General features: G+C 63.2%; 1 protein-coding gene across 14 annotated transcripts in view; it reads left to right on the forward strand.

The window, feature by feature from the left end:
- The window catches only part of KDM4B (lysine demethylase 4B), a 132,492-nt gene that overhangs the window by 79,102 nt on the left and 40,323 nt on the right, over nucleotides 1-13,067 (forward strand). For 13 of the 14 annotated variants that reach the window (XM_042928097.1, XM_042928102.1, XM_042928095.1 and 10 more), the window contains 2 exons: nucleotides 1,992-2,095; nucleotides 6,591-6,728. In XM_042928097.1, coding sequence (XP_042784031.1) covers nucleotides 1,992-2,095; nucleotides 6,591-6,728 — 242 coding nt within the window. Of the gene's footprint in view, nucleotides 1-1,991; nucleotides 2,096-6,590; nucleotides 6,729-9,183; nucleotides 9,381-13,067 lie in introns of those variants that run through there. The other variant, XM_042928105.1, reaches the window with a different exon arrangement.

Below are 13,067 nucleotides of genomic sequence, written 5' to 3' on the forward strand. Positions count from 1 at the left end.
CTCGCGCCGGGGCCCTGCTGCCCGGGAACCTGTCTCGGGGCGTGCGGGAGGCACGGTGGCTGGGACAGGTCGGCCAGGAGCCGGAGGCCTCTGGGAGCCTCCCCACGTTGCTTTGTGACCGGTGTGGACTGGTCTGGCCTGGGGGGAGGGCTGGCTTCGCGCTTCCCCTGCGCCCCTCCGCAGAGGGAGGGCGGGAGGGGTTCTAGGGCAAGTGAGTCACTGCCCTCCTCGGTGTCCCTTCCAAACTTTTTCGGGGGCACGCGTCGCAGACTCCATTATTGAGATGGATGGAATGAGTTTGCGATGAATATGGAAAATGAATAGCCGAGCTCCAAATGGGCTCGCTGGGAGAGTCGTGGAGCCCACGGAGAGAGCGTTAATGTGTTGGCGCGTTATTGGTGCTAATCACTTAAAATGTGCGCCTTTATTAGAGCTTTAATGAGAGCCACTTAAACTGTGCATTAAAAAGAACTGCAGAGAGGCCGCGGGCCGGGCGGCAGGGGCCATAACTCTAATTGGAACGCTTTTAGCACAGAGCAAAGTTGCTGGATTCAGTAATCCCCCGCACTTTCCAGAACCTGGCAGTCGTGTCCTGGCCGGCGGGCGCCCCACCCCCCACCCCCGGCACCGTGACTCTGTCACTTGGAAGCCCTCCTGCCCCGGCAGGTGTGTGTGGGTGGTGGGGGTGGGGCCGAGCGCTGGCTCACAGCAGGCACGCACGTGGGCGTGTGCCCTCTTTGGCGACCCATGGGGATGTGCGCCGGCCTGGAGGCTGGGCGCCCGAGGTCTGGGTCGGCTCCCGGCAGGATCCCTGGGGGGGCCCGGCTGTGCCTGGGGGACAGTCCCGGAGGGAGCGGGACCTCGAGAGCCCGTCCTGCACCTCACCGAGACTGTGCCGTCTCTCGGTCGTGGTTTGGGTGAGAGGCCCGGGACCTTTGCGTGGGATCCCGGGGCCGGCTTTTCTTTAACTGCTAGTCCTACGTGTCATTGATTTGGGCCACTGATGACCTGGAAATGTCTCCGAACTGTGTTAAACACGGTTTCTGAGCAAGGAGAACTGATGGTCTGACTTCTGTACGTTTACAAACGTCGCTCTATGTGTTTTTAAGTTTCTTTATTTCGAGAAGGGGTTGGAGGGGCCGAGAGAGAAGGAGAGAGAGAGAGTCCCCAGCAGGCTTCGCGCTGTCGGCACGGAGCCTGACGCGGGGCTCACACTAATAAACCGGGAGATCGTGGCCTGAGCGGAAACCAAGAGTCGTCGGGTGGTGAACCGACTGAGCCGCCCAGGCGCCCCTGCACACGTTGTTTTAAACCGGTTGTGTGGCATTCTGGGAGACAGAAAGCGTCCCCGGGCGTGAACTCAGACCCCCTCGTGTGTCACAAGATGGTCAGGGGTAGACGCAGCCGCAGGCCGGGTCGGGTTGTTCGGCCCTTTTCCCGCCAGACTGAGGGCCTCAGAGGGCCAGTCGACAGCTGGAACCTCTGTCTCCTCGCCTGCCGTGGGGACCGTGTGTGCGAAGAGCCCAGGCAGAGCCCGTGCCCGCGCTGAGGCCCTCCTTCCTCTTTGTCCGTGACTTGCTTGTGGGGGGGGCACGGCCCGTGACTTCCGGTGTGAGCGCGTCCTTCCCGCGTCCCGTCTCCCCGGCTACACCAACGCACTGGCTGAGCGACTGCGCCCGTGCGATGCAGCACGGGTTTTATTTGGGGGGTGCTCAGGGGGGAGGCCCGCACCCCATCTGTGACTTGGGGCGCACTGTGTTGCACAGCTGGCCCATCCTGGGCTCTGGGCTCGCTGACTGGGGGTCTGAGGGGCTGCCTTCCCGGCCACCAGCAGAGCACGTGGCTTTGCGACGAGGTCCTGTGCGTTTCATTCCCTCGGAGCCGGGAGCACCCCCCCCCCCCGCCCCGTGCCTGATTGGGGGAAGGCGCCGCCCACAGAGAGGCCTTCCCAGCGCCACCCGTCAGGCTGACACCCATCTTTTCTGCTCTAGGGTTCTTCCCCGGGAGCTCCCAGGGCTGTGACGCCTTCCTGCGGCACAAGATGACCCTCATCTCGCCCATCATCCTCAAGAAGTACGGGATCCCGTTCAGCCGGGTACGTAGGTGCTGCTGGGGCTGTGGCCCAGGGAACCACCAACGTCCTGGGAAACTGGCTTCTCACCCCTCGAGAAGGTTCTAGAACACTGGCAAGCCAGAGGAGAGTGGGTTGGCTGGGCTGGGCTGTGGTGGGGGGTGAGGCTAGAAGAGGGGGGCGTCGAGTGGGGCCTCGCCTTGCCTCCCAGCCCCTCGCAGACCCAGTCCCTTGTCTGGTGGGGCTGGCAGCTGCCAGCAGGGCCCTGCAGGGTCAGGGTGGCAGGGGAGGGGCGGCTCCTGCCAGCTTCCCAGGAAGCCCCCGGAGAACCGGGCAGGCCTCTCCACGCCCCCAGACGCCCCAACTTGGCCCCGATCTCTGGCCCCACCCCGTGGCCCACTGCAGACATCCTTTGAGAGAAGATGTACCTGTTTGGAAATGATCTATCTGGCTCTCCCGCAGCACAAAGACTGTGAACTCATTCAATTTACTGCTCCAGGGGCCGCTCTGCTCTTCCGGGGAAAGCCTGTGATGCATGAGGCCTGAGGCTGGGGAATCTGGGTGGCTGGCGGGGACCCTGAGGGGGAGGGGAGGGGTGGGGGAAGGGGGAGGCTGGGCCTTTGTCCGGGGCTCTGCCCGGGGGTGGGGCGTTTCCCCACAGACAGGCCTCGTGGACAGGATCTGACGGGATCGGCCAGGCCCGGCTCCTCGAGGGGGCTCCTCGAGGGGGACGTGCCTGCAACCTTCCGGGCAGCCTCTGGGCTGGGCACCGAGGGCCAGCCGGAGAGGAAGAGGCTCCCGAGGGTCTGATTCCTGAAGGCCTCCCTACTAGAGCGTTTGTCAGGCGCGGGGGCAAGTTGCGCGATCGGGACCCTCGCGCTGCATTCTTGCCGCGAGTGTCAGCGAGTCGGAAATCGCTTCTGACGTTTCAATCAAACCGCCTGCAGCCGTAGTGCTCAGATCGGGGATTCGCTCTCACTGTCGGCTCGTCCATCAGACAGCGGGACGTTCTGCTGTGAGAGACACAGGGCTTCCGTGCCTTCCGCTCCTCCCCTCCTGGTTCCAGCGCCCCGGCTGCCAGGAGAACAGACACAGCCTTGCTGGCGGAAGTGAGAAGGGTGTGCTTTCCCGCGGTCTGTGGAGAACGTCCTCCCGGGCGCCGCTTCCTAGAGGGAGATGCCGGTCGGAGGGGTGGGCCGGCGGGGGCACCCTCCCGTCTCCCGCGTCGCTGCCCACGTGGGCACTGCACTTTGTGTACGGAAGGCGGGGCCGCTGGCCTCAGAGGCCCCGCTCCCCTCACCCCTGCCCGGCCATCTGCGGGGCCTGCGGGGCGAAGGCCGCGGCCGGGCCAGCAGGGAGCGGCGTCGGGCTCCAGATGAATGCCCCGTCTGGGTCCTCATCTGAATTCCTGGCAGCCCTGGGGGGGGGGAGTGCCTCCCGCCCTGCGCTTATAAATCTTCGTAATGGTATTTACTTCTGGAAGAAAAAGCAGATCAATAGCAGAGCTTTTTAATAATTAAAAGTGTGTATTTCTGTAATCTGCCACGGACTTCCTCATTTATTCTGCGAGAGCTCGAGGAAGCAGCTGAATTCAGGCTTTCTCCGTGACTGGCGTCTGGGGCTGGCATTCCCTTCACGGCTTGCATCCATCGTCCCAAGTGCCTTCTAATTTATCGTCGGGATAACGTTGACGGCTGTGACACGGAGGACAGACACTGCGGGCTCGAGATGAAGCCACCAGGATGTAGAGTTGGGTGACAGGAACATAATTTCCTTGCCGTCCTCACGGAGCGCATCTGTTCTGGGCCTTGGTCTGTGGAGGGGTCGGCAGGGAGAGCGGGCTCTAAAGTCTGCCCGAGGCACCTCCCGGCACCGGGCTCCCAGAGCCCCGCCTCCCAGGGACCCTGCAGTGAACCCCCCGCCCCCCCATGGGGCTCCCAGCCTGTGCCGGGCCCCAGGCCCCATGCCTCCTGCTGGAGGGAGGGAGGAGAGCAGGCGAGGAGGCTTGGAGGAAGAGGGGGATGGTGCCGTCCAAGGTCAGCTCAAAAACGGTAAGAAAATCCGTAATCACATTCTAAAAGGAAAAAACAAATTCTACATTATAATTTTATTTGCAACCCGTTTCACGGCGATCCTGTGACAGGAGCCAGCCCAGAGAATCCTTGCTGTGGACGGGGGTGGCTGGGGCCCTGGGGACCCTGGGTGTTCTCTCTCCGCCCCCGTCTCCCGCCGCGTGTGTGCTCCATCCCCACACGCCTGTCACTTGGACAGGAATTTAAAAATATAACTTAATGCACACTGACTTCCCTTGATTGGTGCAATTCATTACTCGAAAAGAAAAATATCTTCGTGTTCTTAAGGACTGGCTCTTCTCCAGGCTGTGTCGGCTTTGATTGATTTTTGACGCTGTGGTTGGCTTCTGGAAGTCTCCCGCCCCCCATCTCCCGCCTGCCCCCACCCCCTCAGGGTTCGCCTTCTTCTGGGCTACTTAAACGAATCCGGCAAGTTTTACTATTCGTCTCTCTGGAGGAATAAATAAAGATTAGCAAGCTTGAGCACTCCTCCAAAGCCACAGTAGAAAGATGAACAGCTGGGTAAGTGGGGCAGAAGGAGACACTTTGCAGAAGGGGACAGACGCACCCGTCCACCTCGGGGAGAGGCGACCGGAGCCGGGAGATACGGCGGCCCACCCACAGGCGCGGCAAAAACCCGCACTCCCACCACCGGCAGCAGGGACGCAGAACGGGCGGCCGCTGCAGAAAACCCGCCGGGCAGCTGCCTGGGAACCTCCACCTCCTGCCCCCCGGAGACCCCGCAGGAACACGAGCACACGTCTGTCCGTCCGTCCATGTGCGCAGCCTGGAGCACAGCGCCCCCTGCAGCCGTACTCGCCAGAGCCCCCACCAGAAACAGCCCAGCAAGGGGAGCCGATGAGCAGACAGTGACGCGGCCACACGATGGAATACCCTTGGGGACCGGGAGGGGTCCGCGGGCCTCGAAGACCCACCGAGGACAGAATCAGACACGGGAGCGCAGTCCGAGCGAGGCCGTTGAATGAAACCCTAGAAAGAGCCGTACCCCCCGGTAACAGAGGCACATCTCCCAGGTTGGGGATCGCGGGCGGCAGGGGGCTGCCCGGCATGGTCCGTTCCTGTTTGGGGCGCTGGTTACTCAGAACTCCAGACGACCTGTAACCGCTTGGACTCTGCATTGTCCCTCCCTCGCCGCCAGCCTCGGTCTCCACGTCCGTGGATTGGGCCACCAGCCCCGCCTGTCGTGTTCCAGGACAGTGAGAGAGAATAGTACTCACGGAGTGGGGCCAGGGGTGTGGCTGCAGCCCCCACCTTTTCCTCCAGGCCTGGGAGTGGAGGTTCCAGAAGCCTGTCTGGGCTCATTGTGGGCCCTCTCCCCCGTCACTCACACCCAGCTCCTTGGTTTGGGGTCTGTTTGAGAGATCTGATCAGACCATTGGAATAGTCTAGAAACGTCAGCTCATGTGACAGAGTTCCGACCTTGACACTGTGTCCTTACAACATGCTTATAACGTGTTATATAACATGTTTCTCACTGGGAAGGAGCCACCTCCCCGGGTATGAGGGACGGACCCTGTCTTATGACGGCCAGAAGACTCGGGTCATTTTCCAGGAATGTTTTTATGCGTGCAGCTGGATGTTTTTTCCTCACAAGGGCCAGAAAGACCCTGTACTTTGAGGACGCCCTGTCCTGTGCTCGAAGGGTTCTGTGGCTGCGGCCAGTGCTGTCTGCACCTCCTCACCAGCCCCCGATGCTGTATCAGAACGTGGACGGCAGACGGGACACGGCCACCTCCCTCCAGACCAGGAGACCCCTTCCCTCCCTGCAGCCGAGAGCGCCCAGAGGCATAGCATTGAATAGCCCCGTGTGTCTAGAGGGTGTCTTTTTTTTTTTTAAGACTATTTATTTATCTTGAGAGAGAGTGCTAGTGGGGGAGGGGCAGAGAGAGAGAGGGAGGGAGAAAGAACCCCAGGCAGGCTCCACGCTGTCAGCACAGAGCCCAGCACGGGGCTCGATCCCACGGACCTTGAGATCATGACCTGAGCTGAAACCAAGAGTCGGACACTCAACCGACTGAGCCCCCCAGGCGTCCGCCCCACAAAAAACAGAGCACCTGTCACCTTGGGGTACGTCAACCCTGGGCTCCGGTGCGCGGCGGGCCACGGCAGAGCTTTCCTCCTGGCCACGGCCACGCCTGCTGTGTAAACCGTGTGGGAGACCGGCTGGAGCCCGTGCCGTGGGGCTACCCTCCACCGGGCAGACCTCCACTCGCTCCTGACGTCGGGGCTCCCTGGCGCTTGCCGGGAAGCCCTTGATCCCACGTGCCCCTGCCGTACTTGGCGGTGGCTCCTGGTGGCCTTTGCCACCAGCCTGGCCTGGGCCAGCGTTGCTTCTGGTAGGTGAGCCGAGCAGCGAATGCCAGTCCTGACTCGGCCTCGCCCCTCAGCTGCTGGCTCCCCACTCACCTGTCCCTTTCCCCCCTCAGATCACGCAGGAGGCCGGGGAGTTCATGATCACGTTCCCCTACGGCTACCACGCCGGGTTCAATCACGGGTTCAACTGCGCGGAATCCACCAACTTCGCCACCCTGCGGTGGATCGATTACGGCAAGGTGGCCACTCAGGTAAGTGCCCGCGGGCCCCGTGACCGGGTCCACGTGGGGGTCGCCCCCCTCAGCCCGGCCCTTCGGACCGGGACCCCTGCAGCCTCTGTTTCTCCTCGGCGGGGGCCTGGCCTCTCCATCCGCGTCTGTTTCCGGGATCCTCCGGGAACCCCTCCGCAGCACGTTCCTCGCCTGGAACGGACGGGGAAGCGGCATGGGGCGGGCGGGCGGGCGGGGGGGTGTCCGCCTGGAGCCTGGGACCTGTGGCCGAGGGCTTTCCCTCCTCGCAGACGCTACTGTCTGGGCCCGAGGACTTCCTGGTGGTCCGGGCTGTGCATGGAGGTCACCGGGGGACAGGAACACCCCTCTGATTCTCCTCCCGGGAATTTCCTGCTCTGCTCTAAGAGGGCCGGTTACTGGCCGACGGATTTGACATCTGAGCTGAGTTCTTGTTCCCAAATGCCCCTGGCATGTCTGTGTGGTTTTGATGGGCAGCTCGAAGGGTGGCAGGTTCCTGGGAGCTGCTGGGCACAGGGTGGGCTCGTGTCTCTCTCCCTCCCTCCCTCCACTCGCTCCCTTGGCTCCCTCTGGAGCCCAAGACGGCTCTGGGGGCCTGGCGACGGGATGTACACATCCCAGACCCCTAGTCCGGACCCCTAGTTAGTGGGGGGTTGGAGCCTAGGAGGCAGCAAGGAGGGGCTGGCGGTGGGCGCACAGCTGCTTGGACCAAGGGCCTTCCTCTCAGGACTGCCACCGAGGCCCGAGGCCCCTGTCCCGGCCTCAGCACAAGATGGCAGTCTTCCCGTCAGGCTGGGCTCGGGCTTTGGCCCAGGGTTTTGGCCCCTCCGGCCTCTGCCCACTGCAGACGGACCCGGTTACTCGTGGCTCCCTAGGGCTGGGGGCACCCGGCACAGGAGAGCCCCCTCCGGCGAGGCCAATGCGGCGTGAAAATGGGGTACATCCCGCCGGGCTCCCAAGTGGGAGCCCGGGGGCTCCCCCGAGGAATTGCTTTTGGCTGCTTCTGAGTCAGGGCCCAGGACCAGGGCAGACGGTGCGTTTCCCACCAGATCCAGAAGTGGGGACCCGGTGGTGATGAGTGCGTGGCGGCTGGCCACGTGTGGGTGTCGTGGCCGCGAGCTGAGTGTAACACGCACGCTGTCCGAGGTTCTGCGTAACAAGGGACGTGAAATGTTGCCCAGGTACTCGGTAGTGCTGCTTATGGAGGCTGTGTTTCTAGATAGATTGGGTGAAACGAAATGTTGAAGTGAACGTCACCTGTTCCTTTTTACCGTTTGACCGTGGAGACCAGACAAACGAAGATCGCACAGGTGGCTGGCGTTCTGTTTCTGGCGGGCAGCTCGGGCCTAGACGAACGGGCTAACCTTTATTCTTCTAACTACCCGTGTCTCTAGCTCCACTGTTGGAGTGCGGTTTAGAAAAGGACGCGGGCTTTGTCGGAAGGAGGCTGGAGAGGCGCTCTGGGGGCTTAAGTGTTGGGATTTTTAGCGGTGGGGGAGGGTGTCTCTGGCAGACGCTGGCTTCGCTCAAAGAGGAGACGTGTAAAGGAGCCATCGGACGTCCCGTGTGGGGGTGTGGTTCCGCGTGGACGACCGCAGGCCGCTGCGGGTGGTGAGAGGAAGCTCGGAGAATTCCAGGGGCCCGTGCGCCGAGCCCCCGCCGCGGCGTGAGCCACAATTGAGTCGGGAGGTCTGGACGAGATCGCAGGCTTGTCCTGGAGGTTCTGTCAGAGCCGAAGCCGCAGTGGGGCCGGCAGGGACTGCCCGGATATTAAAAGCAATCTTGGGTTCGGCCGTGTGTTCACAAACAAGTGACACTTGGGAAGTGTTGGGCCTCCACGCTTACATTGCCGGGCGGCGTAGCGTGAAATTACCGAACAAGTGGAGCGCGGTGCTCCGCGCAAGCCGGGGTTCGGGCGGGCGGCCGGGCCCCGTGCCGGGCTCCCTCGCGGGGCCACCCCAGCTGCCCGGTCCTGTGGCGGGAAGGGGGGGGGGGGTTCCGCCGGGAGCGGCCCTTGGCCGTGGCGCGGCAGGCCCTCCGGTCCGGGACGTCAGCTCCCGGCCAGGGGATGGGGGCAGCAGTTTCGGCCTCCTGCAAGCCTCGCGGCCCTGTAAAGCGTCCAGTCCAGGCAGGAGAGGCGGCTGGCCGTACGGATGACCGCCGAGGCATGTCCGAGGCAGGACCTGGGAGGGGCAGGGAGGTTGTTCGGGTCGGATGGTTCTCGGGGACCCGCTGCGTCCTTAGCCACACTTTAGGGAATGGAGAGTGGGGCTGGGGGAGGATTCTAGCATAATTTTCCTCAGCCAGGGCTTCTCCCTGCCGGCCTGAGCTGCCCACCCCCATCTCTGCTTGGGCCAGTTCCTTCCAACACCTTCCTCAGACCCCAGGGAGAAGCGTTCCCATTTTCCAGATTTTAGAGACTTCTAACTCGGTTCTCAGGTTGTTCCTTTTCTCCCAGGCTCCCTCCGTGCTGGTGCACGAGAAGCCCAGCTCTCGGGCTTGGCTGGCCTCGGTCAATGTCAGGAATTCATGTGCTTTCTCCTTCTAGAAGAGGGGTCTGCAAACCCGGGCCCACAGGCCAAATTTGGCAGGCTGTTTTTGTGTGGTCTGCAACCTGAGAACGGTTTTTACATTTTTCTAGAGAGTCATGCAAAAACAAAACAAAACAAAACAAAACAAAAAACCCCAAAAACAGTCACAAGAAGAATATACAGCACACCAGTTCGATGAAACCCAGATTTCCGGTTTATAAATAAAGTTTTATTGGCACCCAGCCACGCCCGTTCGTTGACACGCTGTCTCTGGCTGCTTCCGTCTGTGACGGCGGAGTTGGGCAGTTGTGACCGAGACCACCTGGCCTGCAGAACTGAAGGCCGTCGCCTCCCGGCCGTTGAAGAGGAGTGAGCTGTCCCTGGTCTCGAGGATCGATGGTGCGGGCGGGCCCTAGCCTTTCCTGCCAGCGCCGGCTCCGGCCGGTCAGGGCTGACCCGTTGCCTCCTGCGCCCTTTCCCAGCCCCCAGGGTCTCTGGCGTCAGAGGGGCTCCCCTCTCAAGCAGGCTGGCCTCCCGGCCCTGAGCTCCGCGCCCAGCACCGCGGCGGCTGCCTCGAGAGCTTCTGGATGGGCCGGGGAGGGGGCTGGTGGGCACGGGGAGATGTCCTCCGGAAGAGGGTCACTGACCGGACCTCCCGCGGCAGAGCAGGAGGCCGAGGCCTCGGGTGCTGGTCGGCCCCCGCGGGCCAGACGGGCTCCCAGGTTCCTCCGGGTGGGAAAACCCCAGAGGAAGCCCAGGCTTTGCAGCCTCTTGCCAGAGAGCTCTAGGAGGGAGCTCCCCCGGGCCTCGCGGCCAAGGTCCGCTCTCTGGCCTGGTCGTCAGTTGGTAGTACTCACGCTGAAGCACCCCCGCTCCCCCCTGCCCACCCGTCGGAAGGTTGAGCTGCCCTGGGTCCAGCTTCGAGTCGACGTGGTGTTTCGGTGTCTGCGTCCTCCGTGCTCTTCCTTCCTGAGCCGCTTGGCTGGCGCTAACGTTTTCCACCCATCGGCTTCCAGGAGGAGAGCGGCGAGGGCTGCCGGGACCCTCCCGGGCCCGCGCTGTGGGGGGACGGGCAGGAAGACGCCGCCTGCCTCTCTGTCCCACCCTCCTGCCAGTTTGTGGATCGCGCAGCCCCGTCTCCGAGGCCCCTCGCTTCCCTGGCCTCCCGTCTCACGGGCGCGGGACGGGGCCTCCTTCTGGGCCGGAGGGTAGAGGGGGACGGCCCCCACCCACTGCGCTGCCAGCAACGAGCGGCCAGGGTTTTGTGTAATTAAGGAGAACGCAGCTGGGGGGCCAAGGTGAGCGGAGACCGCTGAGCCCCTAAGGGTCAGGGCCGGGACTCCGAGGAGGGAGCAGCGATGACAGGGACAGGGTTGGGGGGACTTCCTGCCCGCTCCACCCGCCCCGGCGAGGCGGAAGGACGGGCCGGGCACTCTGAGGGAAACATTCGTAACCCCGCTCTATGGATGGATGGGCGGGGTGGGGGCGGGGGTTGCCCAAACGTTGCTAGATGTTAGCTCGACGTGGCGGAGTTCGGGTCCCTCGAAAACGTACGCTCTCAACGTGTTTCTTTTCTTTCTTTCTTTCTTTCTTTCTTTGTTTCTTTCTTTGTTTCTTTCTTTTTCTTTCTTCCTTTTTTTTTTTTTTTTTTTACAACTTTTTTTTTTTTGGAAAAACCAGTGTAGCTTTCCAGGGGAGGGGGAGTGGTCTTGCCTTTCCTGGGTGCTTCCTCCGTAAATGCCCTGCATCCCCTGGAGGGGAAAGGTTGGGCTGTTTGTCATCGTGTTCCTGGTGGTGCTCTTGGTTTGTTTCATAAACGGGAATTAGAAACCAAACTGGGTCGCTCGAGCCCCAGCTTCCTCTCTCCCCTGCCAGACCCGAAACAAGGGGAGCGTGGACAGGTACGTGCCAGACTCAGCATCCTGAGCACTGCTGTGCTGAGGGTCCCGGAGGGAGCTGCACCTACAGGGAGAGGGTGACAGGTGGGCGGGGGGCCCCGGGGACCCCAGGACACTACGGGGCCTGCGCGCGGAGTGAGTGTGGGGCCTGTCCCCCACACCCCCCACCCCCGCCCTTCCCGGGTCACACGCAGCCCTTGCCGCGTTTGTTTTGAGCCCTGCCCTTCCTCGGCCGGACCCCTCCTCGGAGGTAGCACTGTCTCCCCTTTCCTTCCGTCTCTCTTCTTTTCTATCTCCATCTCCAGCTTTACCGATGGCACCACCCTGCCTCAAGGTGACTCTGAACCTCGCGATCGCGCGAGGACCAGAGAGGTGAAGTGACTTGGCCAAGGTCACGGCAGCGAGAGGGCCGGGCCCAGAACGCCCGCTCCCTTCCCGTCTCCCTCCCCCGCTGGGAGGCGTGCGCCTGTTGAGGGACCCCCTCCCCACCCAAGGGCGTCTGTACAGGCTGGTGGCCTCCCCCTGGCTGGGGTCCGGGGCTCGGCGGGGGCGGCAGACTCACCTCCCGAGGCCTGTGCTCCATTTCTAAGGACGGAATTCCCTGGGCACGTGCTCAGACGGGCAGGCTTTGTAGTGGGATTGCTGTCGGGGGAGATCAGAGGGGTGTGCGAGCTTCACTCGGAGAAGATAAACACGCCCGCACCAGCCCTTCTAGGCCTGAGCTCGAATTAGCCCCACGGGGCCACACGCCACGTTGGATTAGCTCAGCGCGGCCCCGACTGCCCCCGCGGTGGGCGGCACTGGGCGAGGCCTGGCAAGGGGCTCTTTCCCCCACTGAGTTTGTGCCGGCATCGCAGACCGCCCCATGAGGCAGGTGCACAAGTTGACTTCAGATGAAACAGAGCGAGAGAGATTTAGAACCCGTTCTGAACGGCCCGGAGCCTGGGTGAGCTGAACTGGGTCTCCGCCAGCTGTCTGGGCCGCCCGCCTGCCGAGAGCTCAGCTTCCCCGGGAACTGTCGGCTCCCCCCAGAAGCATCTAGCGGGGGAGCGGCTTCTGTGGAGTGTGGAAGAGGGGAGAGGGCCCCCGGGCCCCCCAGATGCACTGCATCCAGGGGGAGGGGCCTCTTCTGAAGCCCCGGCCGGGGACCCACCTTGCGTAGATCGGGTGCCTTGTGTGTGGGGAGCGTGCCGTCCGCCGCAGCGGTCATCCAGGAGCCTGAGGGGAGGTGGCAGGAGGCAGGGCCGGGGCGAGGGTGGGGGCGTGAGGAAGAGGGCCAGAGTGGGCGGCCGCGACCCGCCCGGGCTGGAGGTGGGGCCGGGCACCTGCCCTTCTGCGCCTCGCTGCCCCTGTGATTTATGGCCCCAGACAGGCAGGTGCGCGGGGCTCGCGGAAAAGTGCTGTGTGAGATACGTTTTTTCCTCGCTCTTTCCCCGGGGCTTCCTGTCACTCTCTCGTCTTCCCGGTGCAGAAGTGCTGGGTGTTAGAGTCACGCGGTAGCTCGGGACGGCCCCCAGGCCTCTCGGTCGTCTCTCGTCTCGTCTCGGATTCGACCGCGTATGGCGTCCTCTGTGGCCTTTGTCAGTGTGGTGGGAGCGTTCTGGGGAAGCCTGCCTGGCACTGAGCGCCCAGCCTGTTAGTATCATCGTGTCGGTCGTTGGCATTAGCAGGCCGGGATGGGAGATGCGAGGGCCCGGGCTGCAGACAGACAGGAAGACTCTCCGGGCCGTCCTGGTGGGCCAAGGTCACCCAGCTGGGCCCCAGAGAGGACAGCGACAGGTGAGGTTTCCTTTATAGAGAAAGGGGAGGAGGTGTGCCCTGAAGCCCTGGCCTCGCCGGGGCCGCGTTGTGCTGGGTCCAAGGCCAGCGACCTTGCCGGCCCGGCTGGCTGTGGGGCGTGCGGGAAGCAGCCC

This window comes from Panthera leo, chromosome A2, assembly GCF_018350215.1.
Source record: "Panthera leo isolate Ple1 chromosome A2, P.leo_Ple1_pat1.1, whole genome shotgun sequence".
NCBI classification, from domain to species: Eukaryota; Metazoa; Chordata; class Mammalia; order Carnivora; family Felidae; genus Panthera; species Panthera leo.